The 20,556-nt window shown below is 39.8% G+C and overlaps 1 protein-coding gene across 1 annotated transcript in view; it reads left to right on the top strand.

Moving 5' to 3' along the window:
* The window catches only part of SYNE1 (spectrin repeat containing nuclear envelope protein 1), a 402,501-nt gene that overhangs the window by 327,254 nt on the left and 54,691 nt on the right, over positions 1-20,556 (top strand). Inside the window, exons 118-125 of the mRNA XM_030556596.1 lie at positions 750-932; positions 2,570-2,716; positions 4,305-4,459; positions 9,441-9,588; positions 11,289-11,383; positions 12,428-12,662; positions 13,525-13,719; positions 20,344-20,469. Coding sequence (XP_030412456.1) covers positions 750-932; positions 2,570-2,716; positions 4,305-4,459; positions 9,441-9,588; positions 11,289-11,383; positions 12,428-12,662; positions 13,525-13,719; positions 20,344-20,469 — 1,284 coding nt within the window. The remainder of the gene's footprint in view (positions 1-749; positions 933-2,569; positions 2,717-4,304; positions 4,460-9,440; positions 9,589-11,288; positions 11,384-12,427; positions 12,663-13,524; positions 13,720-20,343; positions 20,470-20,556) is intronic.

The following is a 20,556-nucleotide window of genomic DNA, read 5'->3' as shown; positions in this document are numbered from 1 at the left end:
GGCATTGGTTACTGTCAGAAGACAGGATACTGGGCCAGATGGACCTTTGGTCTGACTCACTATGGCCGTTCTTATGTTCACCTATTCTGGCACAGAGAGTTGGACCTGCTTCATTTACTGGCGCCAGCCACCCTGTGATACAGGTCCTCGCCATTTTCATTCTATTTAGTGTAAGCTATCAAAATATACAGATGAAAAAATTGCTACCTAAAATTGCATTCATGGGTTTTCAGGCACTTGGGTTCACAACCAGAAATGTCAAAGTAGGATTGTTTCCTCCTGTGCTCATTTGGCATGTTTTTGCCATGAAAACAATAAGCACAAAAATATAAGGATTTAAAAAAATCTTCCAACTAGATTAGTTAACTTAGAGAGAGGGTGTGTCCAGTCAAAGTTGAACTTACTGATCCAAAGTGAGGTATTTTTCGCTTCTAGAAATGACATCATATCAACTGATCCACGTGGATGCTTTCCACGTGTTTCTGATCAGTGCTCAAAATTTGCATGTAAATAGCTGATCGATCATTCCTTTTCCAATCCTTTGAACGTATATATTGAAACATGCTCTTTTCCATACTACAGAGGTCAATCAAGAGTTACTAAAGGCTTTTCTAGTGGAATGTAGTAGTATTTATGTTAAAATGTAATCAGCTTTTTTTCATGAGTTACATTACAAATTTTGAGAACCTCAAGAGCTCAGCTGAGATTGTTTTGAATCAGAGTGAATTTTAAGCTTTTGTTCACTACAGGATCTATTGAAATGCCTGGGGACAGTGCAGGATTCTCTGTTTGTTCTTCATGAACTTGGAGAGCAGCTTAAGCAACAAGTGGAGACTTCCGCAGTAGCAGCTATTCAGTCTGATCAACTCTCCCTGAGCCAAAAGTTGTCAGCCTTAGAGCAGGCTCTCATCAGGCAAAAGGCTGTACTTCAGGTATGAAAAGCTTACTTGTATTCATTGCTCCTGATCATTCCATTCAGCCTGAAAATATGTGCACTGATCTAGCCAAAGTTGCATGGAAAATTACACCCAAAAAAGGTGCATAATCTGCACAGGCATATTCCCTAGAGATCCATGTAGTATGTGTAGTAAAGCTAAAGGTGGGAGAATCCAACTACCATGCCCAAACCTATAATAGGAAATTAGGAAGGTGAGTCCCAGTGCTGAAAAAGGGACAACAAACCTTGCAAGAGGGGCAGAAATTTACCATAGGAAGCTAGAAACCACATAGCAGTTGTGGACATGACAGTCAGTCAGTCAGTGTATAGAGCTAACCTCCAGATCCACAGGTGCTACTTAGCTACAAGGGGCTAGGAAATATCAAGGAGTCCCTCACAGTCAATAAACATGTAGGGAAACCAGGATTGGATTTTTGAAAGCATTCCTCATTAACCTAGCTGTGCTCCTGTTGAAGTCAGCGAGAGTGTTACCATTTACTTCAATGGGAAAAGGCCATTGCTGAATGCTTTTGAAAATCCCACATTAAATATATACAGGAGTCAGTAAAGAAACTGTGCTCATAAATCAGTTGCCAATGGCATGGGAAATGTCCAGTTCCGCTGATTAAAGCACAACAATGGCGGCACAGCACAAGTCCTTCAGCAAACGTACATTATGCATGAAAAAAGTACAGGGAAGTAGCTTATATCCAGATGGCTGTGTGCTGTAGAAAGTGCTCATAAGACTGCCAGTTCAGTTTGTTAAACCTATAAAATAACAAGCATGCATGCCATTTCTTAAACAGTATAAAAGAAGAGGGCTTTTATAGCAATCTAGAATTTAACTATGACTACTCTTTATTTTTATTAACAGTATTACTTAAGCCGACAATTTGGTTTTATAAAGGGAAAAGTTTAATTATCTCAGACACCTAAACTATTTTTAAAATAACATTACATTTTTAGCATTCAGTCTTGAAACCTTAAAATTAAGATAAAGCTAAGAATTTTGGGGGTTGAATTTTTCTTTTTAAATTAATTTGTGTATGTGATTTTATTTAGAATTACATTTTTGCAGAGTTTCAAGTGTTACAACAAAGCTATTTTTATGGTGAAGGACCTCCAAATCAACCCTAATTTTTTTTTGAAAAGCGCCATTGTTAATCCCTTTGAACTCCTAACAGAGCTGATTTACTTTCTTGAAAAGTAAAGGTTTACTGTTGCCCTCTATTCATCAAACACTTAAGCGTGTGCTTAAGTCCCATTGAGTTCAGTGTGCATGTGCTTAAAGTTAAGCATGTGCTAAGTACTTTGCTGAATTGGTGCTTTAAAGACTAAATGGTGTAAGTTTTGTTACAATCAGCTCTTGTTTTCATGCCTAGCAAAAGGATTATAACCTCACTTTCAAAACAAATACAGCCTTTACTATGGAGGCAGTATCACTGCCTCTAATCAAAAAATATTGGTTCTACTGTGGAGAAGCAATCAGCAGTCCCATTGCTACCAATGAGAATTGCTATTATGGGCGTTGGAGCATCAGGATGTTTGAAAGGGCAGTGAAGAGCACAGCAAGAACATAAATATTATGTGACCTCATGTTAAGCTTTTAAATTGTGGACTTTCTTTTCTTAGGCTGGAATTCTAGACTATGAGACATTTGCTAAGAGCCTAGAAGGTCTGGAGGCCTGGATAACAGAAGCTGAAGAAATGTTGAAAGGACAAGACCCCAGTCATTCATCTGACCTCTCTACAATCCAGAATAGGATGGAAGAACTCAAAGTGAGTGGCAAATATAGACAGTATGACATTAAATTGAGGTCAGCATGACCCATGCATAGATACTCCCCACTTAAGCAAGCGTTCCGTTCTGAATTTTGTGTAAATCGGGAACGTATCTCCAACAGTTATGCACTGCTCCTCCCCCCCCCCCCCAAAAAAAAAGCATATGGAACTTTTTCAGTAAGAGAAGATTTCCGTAAGTCAGGTTTGCACAACCCGGGGAGCTTCTGTATAGTATACCGTATGCACAAAATCTACACATGCATTCACTTCTCATCAAAGCCTCACATACACACACTAAAGACAGAAAACCAAAAGTTAATTCTGGCAGTCTATTCTTGACTGCCTTCCTTGTGCCTCAGTGTAAGAAGGATCTGGGTGGGCAAACTGATTGGAATAAAGTAAGTGCAAAAACATCCAAACTTGAATTGAACAGTTTTAGAAGTTCAGAAAAGTTTGTATATTTTCTTTTATCTCTGTTCTCTTCATATTCCTGAACCTCTGCAATTCATGAGCCTGGCACAGAAAGTAGAAAAGATAAAGTACCACAAAAGCAGCTCTTTTATTTCTGCCTACATGGAAGCAGGAAGACTGTTCACATAAGCTTTGCAGATACAAGAGGTTCACATAAAAATGATTTGGACATCCAGACCTTTGGGTACTTACCTAAATTGAACCTTCAAACGTTTGGACAGCTAACTGAATATTATGTGCTGTATCTCATTTCCTCTTATATCTGGATAGTGTCAGGAAAGAAAATAAATACCCCAGTGTAACATTTCAACAGAGATGCAAGATGCATCAGTGACCCCTGAATATGAAGCAGAGTTTAATAGCCTGATCCCATGAGAATGACCATTCTTTGAAATGTAATATATAATCTGCTTATTATACAAGGGATTCCCAGAATACTCTGTTGGAAATTCAGGACCAGATCCAAACTTCCTCGAGTATAAGAGTGTGCACATCCAGATTTTTGATCTGTTACCAACTCTAGAAAGTATTACACATTTTAAAATATATCTTAACATCTGCACAAGTGGCAAGTTAAGTCAAATGAACTTTATGTGATGATATTTTCTACACCCTAAATTAAGTAATTTCTCTTATATGCTAATTTTTAATATCTTAATAATTAAAGTGAATGTGTATGTGTATTATACTATATATATGGTTACTTGTTTGTCTTTTTACTTCTGTCAGGAACAAATCCCTGACAGAAAGTTGATGACACCCCTCCTCCCCCGCAAACCCAGTATTTCCTCCATTTTAGCCCTGCTGTTATCCTTCCACCAGAAATAGCTACAGAACTTCTCTCCACTATGTCTTAATTGATGGGTGTACTGATCAGCACAAGAAATTTCTTTTCACAGGCTAAGTGCACTATCTTTGAAGAGATGCCTCCTTTTGCAAGGATCTAGGATCATGAGTCTCTTGCCTGGCAATGGAGAGCACTTACCACAAGGTGGCAATCCAAGCCATCCCAAATTTGTCAACTAGGAGCTTTCCCATAATTTTCAGATTCCAATAAGATAATTATTGAATTTCTCTGTCTATAGCTACATATGTTCTTTATCACTTGTTCCAGAGCCAGATGTTAAAGTTCAGTAGCATGGCACCAGACTTGGACCGTCTGAATGAGCGGGGTTACAGGCTACCCCTGAATGATAAAGAAATCAAAAGGATGCAGAATCTGAACAGGCAGTGGTCCATAATCTCATCTCAGACGACAGAAAGATTCAGGTCGGTCAGCTAGAAGGACATGTATTACTCTCTGTTAGTCATTCTGAGCTGGAAAATGCAGTTTAATGCATGGCATGTGGAACTTTGGCTTTACCTGCACAATGTGAATTTTGCTGATATAACAAAACCAGTAAGAACATAAGAGTGGCCATACTGGATCAGACCAAAAGTCCATCTAGCCCAGTATCCTCTCTTCCAACAGTGGCCAATGCCAGGTGCCAAAGAGGGAATGAAAAGAACAAGTAATCACCAAGTGATCCATCCCCTGTCACCCATTCCCAGCTTCTGGCAAACAGAGGCTAGGGACCCCAACCCTGCCCATCCTGGCTAATAGCCATTAATGGATCTATCCTGCATGAATTTATCTAGTTCTTTTTTGAACCCTGTTATAGTCTTGGCCTTGGTCAACATTCTTTGGCAAGGAATTCCACAGGTTGACTGTGCGTTGGGTAAAAAAATACTTCCTTTTGTTTGTTTTTAAACCTGCCACTGATTAGTTTCATTTGGTGACCCTAGTTCTTGTGTTATGAGAGAGACTAAATAACACTTCCCTATTTACTTTCTCCACACCTATCATGATTTTATAGACCGCTATCACATCCCCCTTTTTTCCCAAGCTGAAAAGTCCCAGTCTGATTAATCTCCCCTCATATGGCAGACGCTAAATACCCCTAATAATTTTTGTTGCTCTTTTTTGAAATGGAGTGACCAAATCTGTACATAGTATTCAAGATGTGGGCATACCATGGATTTATATAGAGACAATATGATATTTTTCGTCTTATTATCTATCTCTTAATGATTCCCAATGTTCTGTTTGCTTTGACTGCTGCTGCACATCGACTAGATGTTTTCAGAGAACTATCCACACTGACTCCAAGATCCCTTTTTTGAGTGGTAACAGCTAATTTAGACACCATCATTGTATATGTATAGGGATTATGTTTTCCAGTGTGCATTACTTTGCATTTATCAACATTGAATTTCATCTGCCATTTAGTTGCCCAGTCACCCAGTTTTGAGAGATCATTTTGTAGCTCTTCGCAGACTGCCTGGGTCTTAACTACCTTGAGTAGTTTTGTATCCTCAGTAAATTTTGCCACCTCACGGTTTACCCCTTTTTCCAGATCATTTATGAATATGTTCAATAGGTTTGGGCCCAGAACAGACCCCTGGGTGACACCACTGTTTACCTCTCTCCATTCTGAAAACTGACAATTTATTCCTACTCTTTTTTCCTATCTTTTAACCAGTTACCAACCCATGGGAGGACCTTCCCTCTTATCCCATGACAGCTTATTTTGCTTAATAGTCTTTGGTGAGGGACCTTGTCAAAGGCTTTCTGAAAATCTAAATACACTATATCCACTGGATCCCCCTTGTCCACATGTTTGTTGACCCCCTCAAAGTATTCTAGTAGATTGGTGCGGCATGATTTCCCTTTACAAAAACCATGTTGACTATTCCCCAGCAAATTATGTTCATTTGTGTCTCTGACAATTTTGTTCTTTACTATAATTTCGGCCAGTTTGCCTAGTACTGAAGTCAGGCTTACTGGCCTGTAATTGCCGGGATCACCTCTGGAGTCCATTTTAAAAATTGGCATCACATTAGCTATCCTCCAGTCATTTGGTGCAGAAGCAGATGTTAGTTAGTAGTTCTACAGTTTCACATTTGAGTTCCTTCAGAACTCTTGTGCAAATACCATCTGCTCCTGGTGACTTATTACTGTTTAGTTTATCAATTTGTTACAAAACTTCCTCTAATGACATCTTAATCTGGGACAGTTCCTCAGATTTGTCACCTAAAAGGAATGGCTCAGTTTTGGAAATCTCCCTCACATCCTCAACCATGAAGACCGACGCAAAGAATTCATTTAGTTTCTCCACAATGGCCTTATCGTCCTTGAGTACTCCTTTAGCATCTCAATTGTCCACTGCTTATTTAGTGGGCTTCCTGTTTCTGATGTACTTTAAAAAAAAAATCCTATTACTTTTTGAGTCTTTGGCTAGCTGTTCTTCAAATTTTTGGCCTTCCTAATTATATTTTTACACTTCATTTGCCAGAGTTTATTTTCCTCACTAGGATTTAACTTCCACTTTTTAAAGGATGCCTTTTTGCCTCTCACTACTTCTTTTACTTTTGTTGTTTAGCCATGATGGCTCTTTTTTGGTTCTCTTACTATGTTTTTTAATTTGGTGTATACATTTAAGTTGAGCCTCTATTATGGTGTCTTTAAAAAGTTTCCATGCAGCTTGCAGGGTTTTTACTTTTGCTGCTTTACCTTTTAATTTTAGTGTAACTAACCACCTCATTTTTGTGTAATTCCCTTTTCTGAAATTAAATGCTACAGTGTTTGGCTCCTGTGGAGTTTTCACCACCACGGGGATGTTACATTTAATTATATTGTGGTCACTATTACTAAAGGGACCAGCTATATTCACCTCTTGTGCCCGATCCTGTGCTCCACTTAGGACTAAATCAAGAATTGCCTCTCCTCTTATGGGTTCCAGGACTAGCTGCTCCAAGAAGCAGTCATTTAAGGTGTCAAGAAACTTCATCTCTGCATCCTGAGGTGACATGTTCCCAGTCAATATGGGGATAGTTGAAATCCCCCATTATTATTGAGGTTTTTTTTTCTTTTAATAGCTTCTCTAATCTCCCTGAGCATTTCACAGTCACTATCACCATCTTGGTTAAGTGGTCGGTAGTATATCCCTACTGCTATATTATTATTTGAGCATGGAATTACTATCCGTAGAGATTCTAGTGTACAGTTTGGTTCATTTAAGATTTTTACTTCATTCGATTGTACAATTTCTTTCACATGTAGCACCACTCCCCCACCATCTCGACCTGTTCTGTCTTTCCAATATACTTTGTACCCTGGTATTAGTGTCCCCTATTGGTTATCCTCATTCCACCAAGTTTCTGTGATGCCTATTATATCAATATCCTCATTTAATACAAGGCACTCTAGTTCACCCATCTTATTATTTAGACTTATAGAATTTATATATAAGAACTTTTAAAGTTTATCCTGTCTGCCATTTAGCTGTCTGCCATTTACATGATGTAATTGAATGGGACTTTTTTTCATCCTTCGTATAGGCTCATCTTTCCCAAAAGTTTCTCCAGTTCCTAATAAATCAAAACCCCTCCTCTCTACACCATCGTCTCATCCACGCTTTGAGACCCTGCAGTTCTACCTCTGTAACTGGCCCTGCACACAGAACTGGAAGCATTTCAGAGAATGCTACAGTGGAGGTCCTGGACTTCAATCTCTTACCTAGTAGCCTAAATTTGGACTCCAGGACCTCTCTCCTATCCCTCCCTATGTCATTTGCACCTACATGTATCATGACCACTGGCTCCTTCCTAGCACTACATGTAAGTCTATCTAGAGGTCTCAAGTCATCACAAACCCAGCTATGTTTCTAATGATCGAATCGCCCATTACTAATACTTGTCTCTTCCTAATAACTGGAGTTCCCTCTGGGAGAGGATATCGCAACATCTGGAAGGAGGGTCCCAACTATGGGATCATTTCCGTCTGCTCCAGTTGGATGTTCTCCTTCCCTGAGACTTTCATCCTCCTCGACAGCACAGGGGCTGTTAGATGGGGGTGAGACCATTCTACTGTGTCCCAGAAAGTCTCATCTTTGTATCTATGTCTTCCTTAGCTTCTCCAGCTGAGTCACCCTGGTCTCCAACGCCCATACATGGTCTGAGGGCCAGGAGCTCCTTGCACCAAATGCAGACACATGCCACCTGCCCATAGCGCAGGTAATCAGACATGCTGCATCGGATGCAATAAACTGCATAGCCCGCACTCTGTGGCAGGACTTCTGCCTGAATTCTCTTTTTGCTGCTGAAGTTAGTTCCTTTGTTGAGGTTTTGGTTTTTGGGCAAGGGGGAGATTGTGGTTTAAGTTTAAAGAATGTTACATGTATCTTAAACTTCCTCGCAAAACTCTCCTGTTAGTCACTCCTGTTTGCTAACTCCACTGGTCATTTAGGAGCTGGCTTTTTATAGCCCATATCTTCCTGAGTATAGCTACATTGGCAAAAGCTCTTGTGTGGATGTAGTTATATCAGTACAAAAGTTCTTATACTTTTCTCTGAAACCAGCATAAACTATGCTGATATAAATATAGTTGTTCCAGGATCACTGCATGTACACCAGGGCTTTTGCCAGTATATTTATGTTGGTTAAAAAAAAAAATCACATCCTCAACCAATGTGGCTGTGCCAGTAAAACTTAAATGTGGATCAGGCCTTTTTATGTTATCAATATTGCATTAACTGATGCTGCTTGCCTTTGGGATCACAACTAGGGTTTCTGTCTACACTCAAAAGGTTTGTCAGCACAGTTATGTAGATTAGGAGTGTGAAAAGTCAGCTCCCTAAACAATATAGGTTTGCTGGCAAAAGCCCTAGCATAGATGTAATTCTCCTGGCAAAAAACCCAGTTACTATAGATGCAGTTATCCTATTTTGGTATTCCATTCAGGAGCTTGGTTTAAGTTATATCATCAGAAGAACTTTTTTTAGCAGTGTGAGCTATGTCTCCACTAGGGAGGTATAGCTCTGTTGGTAGATCTCTACTGGCAAACCCTTTTAAGTGGAGACATGACCTCAGGCATTGTTATAAAGTAATAATGAGCTTGTTCCTCTTTATATTGAGCTAAGAGACAAAGGGAATTCTACCAAAAGTAAAGTTATGGTGATTGTCTGTTTATGAACACAAGCTGACATTTTAAATGATACTGTTTTTGTTTACATGTAGACTAAAGAAATGGGAAAAAAGGGTGAGAGGACAAGGGGGTTCCACATCAAACAGTCTTCTAGAATAAGGCAGCATGTGGGTTTGTGATGGAAAAGCTGCATCAGCCAGAATTGTAATGACTCCCTGGAAACCAACTGTCATTTTATTTTGTGTGAGCTGGAGGCATTAATGAATTGACCTTTCGTCATTTTAGTAAGCTGCAGTCTTTCTTGCTGCAACACCAGACCTTTTTGGATAAATGTGAGAGTTGGATGGAATTTCTGGTTCAGACTGAGCAGAAACTGGCTGCAGAGATTTCAGGAAACTACCAGAGTTTGTTGGAGCAACAGAGGGCACACGAGGCAAGTTAAAACAAACCGACTTTATGGAGAGACATTTTACCTTATCCTGAAATAAACTACCTCTGTTATATCCTCACTGAAAATATTGTACCTTAATAATTTAAGCATGTGTATAGACCACTAGTGTGCAGTCTGTGGCCCATATATATATTTTCTGAATATAAAAATCATCTTGTAATTTCACAGGGTTGTTTCTTCCATTTGACATCCCATTGTCCTCATCTGCAGTCTTTGCTGCATCAATTCCCAGTCTTTTAATCTCCCAACACCCTCTTAGCTCCCATTGCTCCCCTGCTCCATCCTCATCTCCCTGTCCTATCCATTAGCTTCCTGGAGTGAGACTGAGATGATGGGAACTTCTGTAAACATATTAACTACTAGCTTCTTAGCTGCCTTTCTGAAATTCTCAGGTCCACAGCCCTGTTTTGGCAATAACAAGATGATTAAGTGATAAACTCCTTTCTGTCCCACATACTTACCTGTAACAAAATTGATACTAGTTTTTTACATGGATTAAACATACAAATGGTGTGCATGTGTATGTTTTTAACATAAAACATTCTCTGCCTCAGGTTCCTACATATCCCCAAAAATATTGTCAGAAAAAGTCTGCAATGATATCAGAAAGCACCATTCTCTTGTACTGAAGTTATAGGATATATTGGGTAAAAAATTCAAAAGGATCTAAGACCCAGATTTTTGAAGATATTTAGGCACCTAACTCCCGTGAGAAGTAATCATTGAAATACCTTTTAAAATCTGGAACTAAGTGACTTAGGAGCCTAAACAAATTTTTAACTTTTAGGTATTTAGGGACCCAAATCCTATTGACTTTGATTAAGACTTAGGGCTTGCAAGTGCCTAAGTCACTTTTGAAAATGGGATTTTGGCTCCCAAGTCGCTTGGGCACTTCTGAAAATATTAGCTTGTCTTTTTTCCTCCTTGAGTCCTTCAGAAAAATATATTTTTAAATAATCACACAATGGACCATATGCTCAGCTGGTGTAAATCAGCACAACTCCATTGACTTAAGCAGAGTTATGGTGATTCACTCCAGTAGTAGTATTTCTACTAAAAACTTTTTAAAAATCCAAAATTTTGATTTGATTAGTGTAAAAATAAAAAAGTAGCCAATACATTTTCAGTGTCACCATGCAACTGTGCACCTCTGTCAAAGAGGGTTTATCTGCAATGTAAAATTGTCTTACAATATTAAGTTTGTACTGGGTTTTGGTTCAAAAATTCTGCATGCAGATATCTGACTTCAAAAAGCAAAGAGCTAGAACATATTTATATTTAAAAACATTTCAGAAAATGAGAAGTGCACAAATATTCCCAAACCAAAAGATTCAAAATTCCTCATACAGCTTGTGTTTAAAACATGCTGTCAATCACAGTATTATCTCCAAAGGATGTCTAGAGCTGAGGTTCTGTTGAACTTGTTTAGCTTTTATGTACAGTAAAAAATATTCCATTCCTGGGAAGAATAATTACTCCTCCCTCCTCCTCCTCAAGACTGAGGGTTTAATCCCATTCTCATCGAAGTTGATACCAAAACTCCCATTGAGCTCACCCGGAACAGGATTAAGCCTGAGTGAATTAAATGAGAAGTGAAATTTTTGCTGGTGATAGCAAAAACCTTTGAGGTGAAAACCTTTGAGATCTTTGCTTTAAAACCACTTCTGTCTCCTTTGTAATAGCTGTTCCAGGCAGAGATGTTCAGTCGCCAGCAGATTTTACATTCAATCATCACTGATGGGCAGCACCTACTAGAGCAAGGACAGGTGGATGACAGGTAGACACCCGTGTGTTTGTTGTTTGTTTATGTGTGGTAACGCATGCTGTGTGCTAGGTAATTGCCAAACAAAAAAAAAAGGAATACAGTGCTAACATTGAGGAGAACACCATTAAAGGCAAACAGGCAGAGGATAGGTGGAAGTCGCAGAAGATGTAAGTAAAGCAGCTAAAGGTACTGATTGTCCGTGTCTTGGTAATACAGTGCTGTGTCAGCACAATACTGGGGTTTTTAATGTAAATTATTCTCATTTATTCCTCCAACTTGTCATCTTTGGGAACAGAGCAGCTCCGAGGCTGTTTCTGCAGGCTAGAATGCACATAGTCCCTGTCACCTTCCACAATGACATGCCTCCAGAATGCCCCCTACGCCAAGGGGGCGAGCAATGGGTGGTGTACAGCCAGCTATACCTGCTTTGTCTTTTGGGAATTAAACTATGCCAGAAGAACCGCCACTGGCTCGTCATATCAGTTTTCTATCCACTTTGCACCACCAGAGCAGCACAAATGGGATGGAGTGAGAACAAGCATGTGGCCAGGAGAATTAAATATTAATGATGAAACAAGTAAAAATCAACACACACCACTAATGCATATGGAATGCTTTTGCTGTAGAGATGCTAGCCTTATCCAACTGTACTATATATCAGGACTTGCCATAAATCCCTCTCCCAGTACAAATTTAGTTTTTCCTACTTTGAGATCAGTGATAGGTGTTTTTCATGTCTAGATTTGTCCGAGAGAGGGTTGTGAACTTGCATCGGGTTTGCCAATAATTTCTACAAAGATTTCAGTTTGGATTAAGATGTTTTCCTTGAGAAGAGAATTACAGCCTTTTGGTTCTGGCAGTTGTCCTGAAATGTGGTAGTTTTAGATCCCAGTTGAACGTTAGCTGCCATGTGAAAGAGTAGTGCATCCCTTTCTACTCTGACTTTAGAGAGAGCTGTCAGAAAACATACATTTTTCAGCTTTTCATTTATTAAAGAAATGGATCAAAGATACAGTTCTTACCCCAGGTTTGTATTGTTTGTTTGTTCTCTAATAGGGATGAGTTTAATCTGAAACTGACGCTGCTCAGTAATCAGTGGCAAGGAGTGATTCGCAGGGCACAGCAGAGGAGGGGAATCATTGACAGCCAGATCCGCCAATGGCAGCGTTACAGAGAGATGGCAGAAAAACTACGCAAATGGCTGATGGAAGTGTCCTATCAGCCAGTGAGTGGACTGGGTGGTGTTCCTATTCCACTGCAGCAAGCCAGAGCCCTGTTGGATGAAGTGCAGGTATGTCCAATACATTAAAATACTTGTGTAGTCCTTTTCCCGTATGCTTTCATGTTTAGTTGAAAGGTTTTTTAATCTTAAAAGTGTGCTGGAATCGAATTAACTACAGTAGTCATGGATCAGTGGAGTCCAGCCACAGAAATATTGGACATAGTTGTTTTTCACAGTAGAGAATAGACCTAATAGCATGCCTCAGTAAGAATGAAAGCTCGATTTATAGATCTAAAGAAATCCCAGTGACTTAGTGTTTAACAAAGACTATGCAAGCAACAACTGAAGATTTCCTTTCACCCAGTTACCTATTTCCTTGATTCACAACTGACCTCCCAAGGAGGTCTGTATGTGCTCCTATATGTTTATGTTTTAATTAGTCTTTGGTCTTAAAGACATACCAGAGCTAAGATAATGTTTAGAAGGCCTTGATCTCTCATGTTGTCCATCTTTGTGCAAAGTCAGACAAATCCACTTATTAGCTTGGAATTGGCAGGGCTGAAAATAGCAGTGTTGATGCACGTACGTGTCTGCTGTGCTCTTCACAGCAGAAGTCAGGAGAGAGGAGCTTCTCCCTTGCAGAGTTTCTGAACTACTCAGGTGGAGAAGGAGCGGGGAGAAGTCAGTTTTCTCATCCCCACCACTCTCAAAATCTCTGTATGCATTGGGGATGAAGAGAGGAAACCTTCTGTCTAGTGATCTACTTGTTGAACTGTAAAATGGTAGCTTTATGCATTTGGGTAGCAACCCACTGTATTTAAGCTAAGAAAGCAGTGAAAAATGTTTTACCAATGCTGGCTTTAGGGTCACTTACACATCATAACTCACTGGAATTAAAAACAAGATGCTAACAAATCCTTGACTTTTGCAGCTTAGAGAGAAAGTTCTCCTACGGCAACAAGGGAGTTACATTTTAACTGTGGAAGCTGGGAAGCAGCTGCTGCTCTCTGCTGATAGTGGAGCTGAAGCAGCCCTGCAGACAGAACTCACGGAAATTCAGGAGCACTGGAAATTAGCCACCATTCGTCTTGAGGAACAGAAGAAACAGCTCACCTTCCTACTGAAAGTAAGTGCACGTGTGTCCTAAGTATAATTCCCAATTCTGGACCTTAGCGTCCAAAATATGGGTACTAGCATGAATTTCCCTAAGCTTCATTACCAGCTTAGATCTGATAGGCTGCCACCACCCAAAATATAGTGTTTTGGGGCACTCTGACCTCCCCAACCTTCCCTTGGGACCCCAAGAACCCAGATCCCTTGGGTTCTTAAAACAAGGAGAAATAAACCATTCCCCCACCTTTCCCCCTCCCAGAACTTCCCTCCCTGGGCTATCCTGAGATACTGATCTGACCTCTTAAATCACCATACAGAGAAGCATCTCCCTTCCCTTCCACAAAGAGGCAAACAGATTCAAGGAAAACAGAGAGAGATTTTACCACTCCCTCCTCCCGTCTCCCCAACCCGTCCTGGTGAGTTATCCCAATCCCCTGGAATAACACAAGGGAAACTAAAAAAAAAACCAATCAGGTTCTCTAAAAAGAAATCTTTTAATAAAAGAAAGGAAAAGTAAAGAATTACCTTTGTAACTTCAAGATGTAACTATTACAGGGTTCTATAGCTTACAGACACCAGAAAGAGACCTTCCCCCCAGTACCAATACAAATCAAAATATTCCCAGCAACTACACATATAAAAGTTAACCAGCCAGATCCACAAATGCAAATAGAGTAAAACAATTAAAAAGCCTAAACCGCCTGCTTTACTTACTATATGAAAAGAAACTTAGAGAGCTTGTAGTAATGTCTGGTCTCTCTCAGACCCTCCGAGAGAAGAACCCAAGAACAAAGAACTCACACAAAAACTTCCCTCCACCCAGATTCGGAAGTATCTTTCCTGATTGATCCTCTGGTCAGGTGTCCAGTTCCCTGCTTGTAACCTTTACAGGTATAAGAGACATTAACCCTTAACACTCTGTTTATGACAACGTGCTGAATGAGTAGGCGCAAAACCACACACAGTAACTATTATGGCATAGTGAAGAAGTGTAATCAAGAGGAATGATCATAGGCTTTGGCATCAGGAATTTCTGTGTATTAAATCTTGCTTTGCCATTCGCTCACTGTATAAAAATGGACAAGTCATTTAACTACACTGCTCATTTTCCCCATTTATAAAATAGGAGTAATAATACTTCCCTCTCATGTGACTATTGTGGATATTTACTAGTTAGTGTTTGCACAGCACTGATGTGTAAAGGTCTATATATGTATTAAATATTATGCTGATACTTTTAGTGAACATTGCAGAAAGCATGTGCATTTTATTTTGCAACATTATGATTAATCATTCCACATATACATTGTATTACAAATATTGCAAATCTCCCTCTTCAACTCAAATGCCAGTATATGGATTTACCTAGCTACCAAGTAATCTAGTTTTCTCTCCAGCATCTTGACTACTCATTATTTAAGACAAATTTCTTAGATCTTGGAGGAGAGACCGTTAAAACATGTTTTAATTTAAGAAGTCTCCAAAATGCGTGCTAAACCCAATGTAAGCACTCAACATTATAGACTGGAATTTAGCCACATCTTTCATCTATTTCATGAATGGAAATGGGACATGTCATTAAATTCCCATGGAGGATGATGAAATATTTTTGCAACTGCAGCACATTGTTGACTTGGATTCAGTTTGTGATCCACTATAACCCTCAGATTTTTTTTCAGCAGTAATACCACCTACTCAGTTATTCCCCATTTTGTAGTTATGCATGTGATTTGTTCCTTCCTAAGTGAAATACTTTGCACTTGTCTTTCTTGAAATTCATTTTGTTGCATTCAGACCAGTTCTCTAGTTTGTTACAGTCATTTTGAAATCTGAATCTGTCCTCCAAAGTGTTTGCATCCCTTCCCAGCTTGGTGTCATCCCCAAATTTTATAAACATACTCTCCACTCCATTAACCATGTCATTAATGAAAATACTGAGTAGTGCTAGACCCAAGATTGACCCCTGTGAGACCCCACTAGGTACATCCTCCCAGTTTGACAGTGAACCATTGATAACTACTCTTTGAGTGTTGTCTTTCAACCAGTTGTGCATCCACCTTATAGTAAATTCATCTAGACTGCATTTCCTTTGTTTCTTTATGAGAATGTGATGTGGGACTGTCAAAAATCTTACTGAGATCAAAATATATCCCTTCTAATGCTTCCCCCATGGATTAGGCCAGTAACCCTATCATCTTCTAGCATCCCCCACACCTGACAATACAATAATTCAGGTGCCTTCCTGGTAGGCTGGGGAGCTCACATGGATGATCAGACAGTATAGGGCATTTGGACACCTCAGGAGACCAGAACATACACACACCTTCTGGAATATGGGACAGTCTGAGAATCTTACAAATCATTTCTACCACTCATCCGTGTTCTCAGATCCTCATAATGTTGGACAGTTTAACAACTGTATTCTCCATAAACAAGCAGGGAAGAGTGAGATTCATCCCCCTGTGTATAGAAGTGGTCACCTTACAGAACTGGTGTGTCAAGGACCATATCACCTTATTGGCTGCATACCTTCCAAGAGCCCAGAACTTGTTGGCAGACAGCCTAAACAGACATTTTGCCACTGATCACAAGTGGGAATTATGTGATTCAGTGGTGAAAAGCATTTTGGGCAAACAGGAAGTACAACAAATACTGCTGCATGGGAGCTCAAGGTCAGTACTCCAGAGGTGATGCTATATTTCTTCCTTGGATAGATCACTTCAGCTGTTCCTTCCTTCTCATCCCACTACTACCTCAGGTTCTATGGAAGATTCGACTGGATATCATCCTCAAATGGCCCAGGCAATTCTAGTTTTCAAGTCTTCCTACAAATGTTATCCCATCCACTTAACAGCATTTGGCCTTTCTTGGATCTCTGAGACTAAAGAGACTAGCAGATTCAGACATCCCAACCCACTTCATCTCATGCATCAAGCCTAGTATATTCCTGCTCTGAAGCTGTGCAACTCATTCTTAATAGCAGAAAGGCTTCCACCAGAAAATGTTACCTGCCAAGTGGAAACGTTTCTCTCTCTGGGCCAAGCAAAACCAAATATCCCCAGAGACCACGATATTCCCTCTTTTTTAGACTATCTTACTCTTGTGACAGCAGGCCTTTTTCTTAACTCACTACAGGTTCACCTGGTGGCAGTCAGTGTATGTCATCCAACATCGGGTGGTGGTTGATTTTTTTCCTCACTTTTGAAAGGTCTGATCAGAACCTTTCCTCCAGTAAAGAAACCAGCCTCTCACTGGAATCTTAACTTAGTGCTTTCAGCACTCTCTAAGCTACCTTTTGAACCACTAGCTTCCATGTCTCAAATGGAAAGGTTGCCTTCCTCATTGCCAGCACTTTGGCCAGAAGGGTAAGTGAACTTGGGGCCCTAATGGCCAATCCATCATATGCAATATTCCATAAAGACAAAAGTTCCTCTCTGATGACAACAAAATTCACTCCTAAAATAGTTTCAGAATTTCACATAAACCAGTTGTTTCACTTACCCATGTTTTTCCTGAAGCCTCTAACCAAGAAAGGAGACTTCATCCCATTGACACGTGACAAACACTGGTATTTTACCTGACGAGAACAAAATCTTTCAGAAGGTCACCTGGCCTGTTCATTGCCGTAGCAGAATGAGTACAAGGACAAGAATCTCCAAGTGGATCTCTGGCTATATCGTATTCTGTTACCAAATGGCGCAGTTTCCTCCCTCACTTGGGGTAAGGGCTCAAGGGCACAAGCAGCCTCAGTAGCATCACTTCGCATAGTTGCCCTCCAAACATTAAGCAGGAGCACCTCTTGGAGTTCCATCTACATGTTACACCTTGGCTGATGCATTCTTTGGGACAGTGATTTTGGAAGCAGTAATACCACCAGCATCGCTGTTCCCTCCTTCTCTTTGAGTACTGTTCGTCACCCACTCACAGTGGAATCCCTTCAAAGAAGGGAAAGTGACACCTTATTGTGTAACTGGAGTTCTTCAAGATGTGTGGTCTGGGTCTGTATTCCACTTCCCACTCTTCTTCCCCTCTGCTTTGATTTTTGGCAAGATTCATAGTAGGAAAGAAACTGGAGAAATGGTCAGTCTGCCCTACCCCTGACATCCTCAGTGAGGAGCATGAGGAGAGGGCACAGGCACAGGCCAATAGACATTGATAGCAAGAATTCCCCCATCTCATGTTCATGGAGCACAAATGAACCCAGAGTGGGGTACAGATAGGGACCTGCATCTTGAAGAACTCCAGTTACAGAAAGGCAAGTAAGTTCTCTATCCACTGGGCCCTGGCTTCAGTCTCCTTTCTCAGCTACGCTGGAGTTTTCTCCACCAGCTCCCATACTGAGCACTGGCCCCTCAACTGAGCCTTCCTGAGATGTATTTTCTCCTACAGACTCTGGCTTAGGATCCTTCTCAGGATTCCCAGTGGTTCTTCTCCTCAGACTGAATTCTCTCTCTTTTATGAGGCCCAGGTTCCATAAAGTTATCACCTGGTGCCTCTTAGTCCCACCCATCTCTCTGAGAAGCAACTAATTACTTACAACTTGGGTTCAATAGATGTAACTAGTTGGCTCTTAACCATTTTTCATAATGTCTCTAGTTTTGTTATAAGTAGGAGGAAGCAACATAGTTCAAGAAAAAAGGGCCAAACCATGTATGGTTTGTAAAAGCTCAAATAAATAATTCTCTCTTTCCAGCCTCCTTCCTCCACACCCAACTTGCACAAACTTTGCTGCTATGTCATCAAATCCCTTACCAGGTCTGGAAGTATCATGCACTTGAAGTCTTCGTGGTAGTTAGGAAAGTCTAATGGATTCTGAAATCCCTGTGATCAAGCAAAAATATGTAACATGACATTCACAAGTGGAGAAGGGGAAGAAACTTAGAATGAGAGTTGTACAAACAGTCTAGTGCCAGCTCACATTAATTTCAGGACCTGAGTCCCTTGTTGCACCCCAGGGGAAAAAACAGTACCACAAATTGGAAGGTATGCTATAACTATACACATTTTATTTAAGTAATCATATAATGTAATATTTTCAGATTCTTAATTGTACATTTTAGTATGTAAGAAAATACTGAATGATATATTGCTTATTTACTAGATAATTAACTTTTGCTCATGATTTGTGTAAATCTGCATTAAGATGGTAACTGAGATTTAATTAAACATACAAAACAATTTTTTTATTTAAATGTTTTAAGAGATTACGATAAGTTTAGACCTTAATGTATTTTGTATTAAATTCAGATTTCATTTTAAACTGGCTCATTTTTAAAAAGAAAAACTTATTATGATTTAAATAAAAAAATAATATGAATATAAAAATCATTGATTTTTATCCACCATAGTTATGACCTCATTAAGACAACAGAAGTGTCAGCAGTGGCAATGGAAGTTCTTACTGAAGATGAGTGGTGCCTTACATTTCAGAACCTGAATCTTTAGGTAGTTAAAAGTGTGCATCAAAAACTCCAGTAAAAATACATGCATGATGACTTATGCCACTTGTGAGAAATTTTGGCTAAACAGCTATAAACAAGTGGCACTGTAAGTAAAATTCATCCACATAAACTCACAAGGCTTTCTTTTTCATGCATTTCACTGTTGAAACCAGCAAGGTCTAACGCATTCAACAACTTGCAAATGCAACTTTAAAGAGCATGTATCTAGTTTATTTATTATATGATATTTAGAAATAGCCCTGACACTGAAATGTTAACTGGGTCTATGCTTTGTGATGGACTGATGCATTTGCCTTCTTCTTGCTTACTACATCATCTGAAGATGGTCAAAAATCTTTGATCAGAAGGAAACTTGTAGTCTATGACTGCAAAGTCTTTGTTTTTTTTCTGAAAAGTAATGTGACAGCAAAATTCTTTCTTATGCTGAAACTCGCACCCCCAAAAATGTACAGAAATAGAATCTTACCACTTCAAGGGAGAAATCAGCTGGGGTGTTCCCTGTATTCTTAACTGTTTCCCCCCCCACACACACACTTTTATCTGCTATCATAAAAAGGAATTTATGAAGCTAAATCCTGGCCCCTCTAGTATCATACAACTGACATTCTGCAAAAGAAACATATAGCTGTACTCCTCTGAGTTCTTTAGTCTGGTCAATTCCTGCAGTATTTATGTATGTCAGCTGTTGTCTACTAGGATTTTAGCAGACTGAATGGGATTACTTCTTCAAAGTACAATGGGTTGCCTAATGAAGTCATTCCTAAGGGGACTCATGGAACCCTTTTTGGCAGAGAGAAGCAACATTGCAAGGTCAAAATCAGACCTTGAGGACTCTGTGGCAATAGAAGGGGTTTAGTTTTGCCTGCTACTAGCACTGGAGCACAGCACAATAGACAATGTGCTCTACTGGTGCATGCCATCCAGATTCTGAGACTTGAATGTTATACAAAAAGGGCTTATGAGGACATCCTATTATGCAAATATCCTCACTGCTTGTTGATACTGGTGCCATGAGTGCAGAGGACTGGACTGGATGACCTCTTGCAGTGGCTTCCAGTCCTATGATTCCATGATTATTTAGTCAACTTGAGTGATTCAGCATGATGAGCCTCTTTCCACTCTCCCCCCCCCCCTTCATCTGGAATAAAGTCTAATAATAATTATTCTGCTTTCAGGACTGGGAAAAATGTGAAAAGGGCATAGCAGACTCCCTGGAGAAACTAAGATCCTTCAAGAAAAAGCTTTCTCAGCCATTGCCCGATCACCACGATGAGCTGCATACAGAGCAGATTCATTGCAAGGTAAAGCACTCTGTTGAGCGCCATCTGATCTGCAATTTGCTTGTCTTGGAACATCTTTAGCCATTATAAGCCTTGGCATTACTGACT

Source organism: Gopherus evgoodei, chromosome 3 (assembly GCF_007399415.2).
Source record: "Gopherus evgoodei ecotype Sinaloan lineage chromosome 3, rGopEvg1_v1.p, whole genome shotgun sequence".
Taxonomy (NCBI): domain Eukaryota; kingdom Metazoa; phylum Chordata; order Testudines; family Testudinidae; genus Gopherus; species Gopherus evgoodei.
Note: the sequence above shows the minus strand (reverse complement) of the source record. Positions and strands in the feature narration are given on the sequence as shown.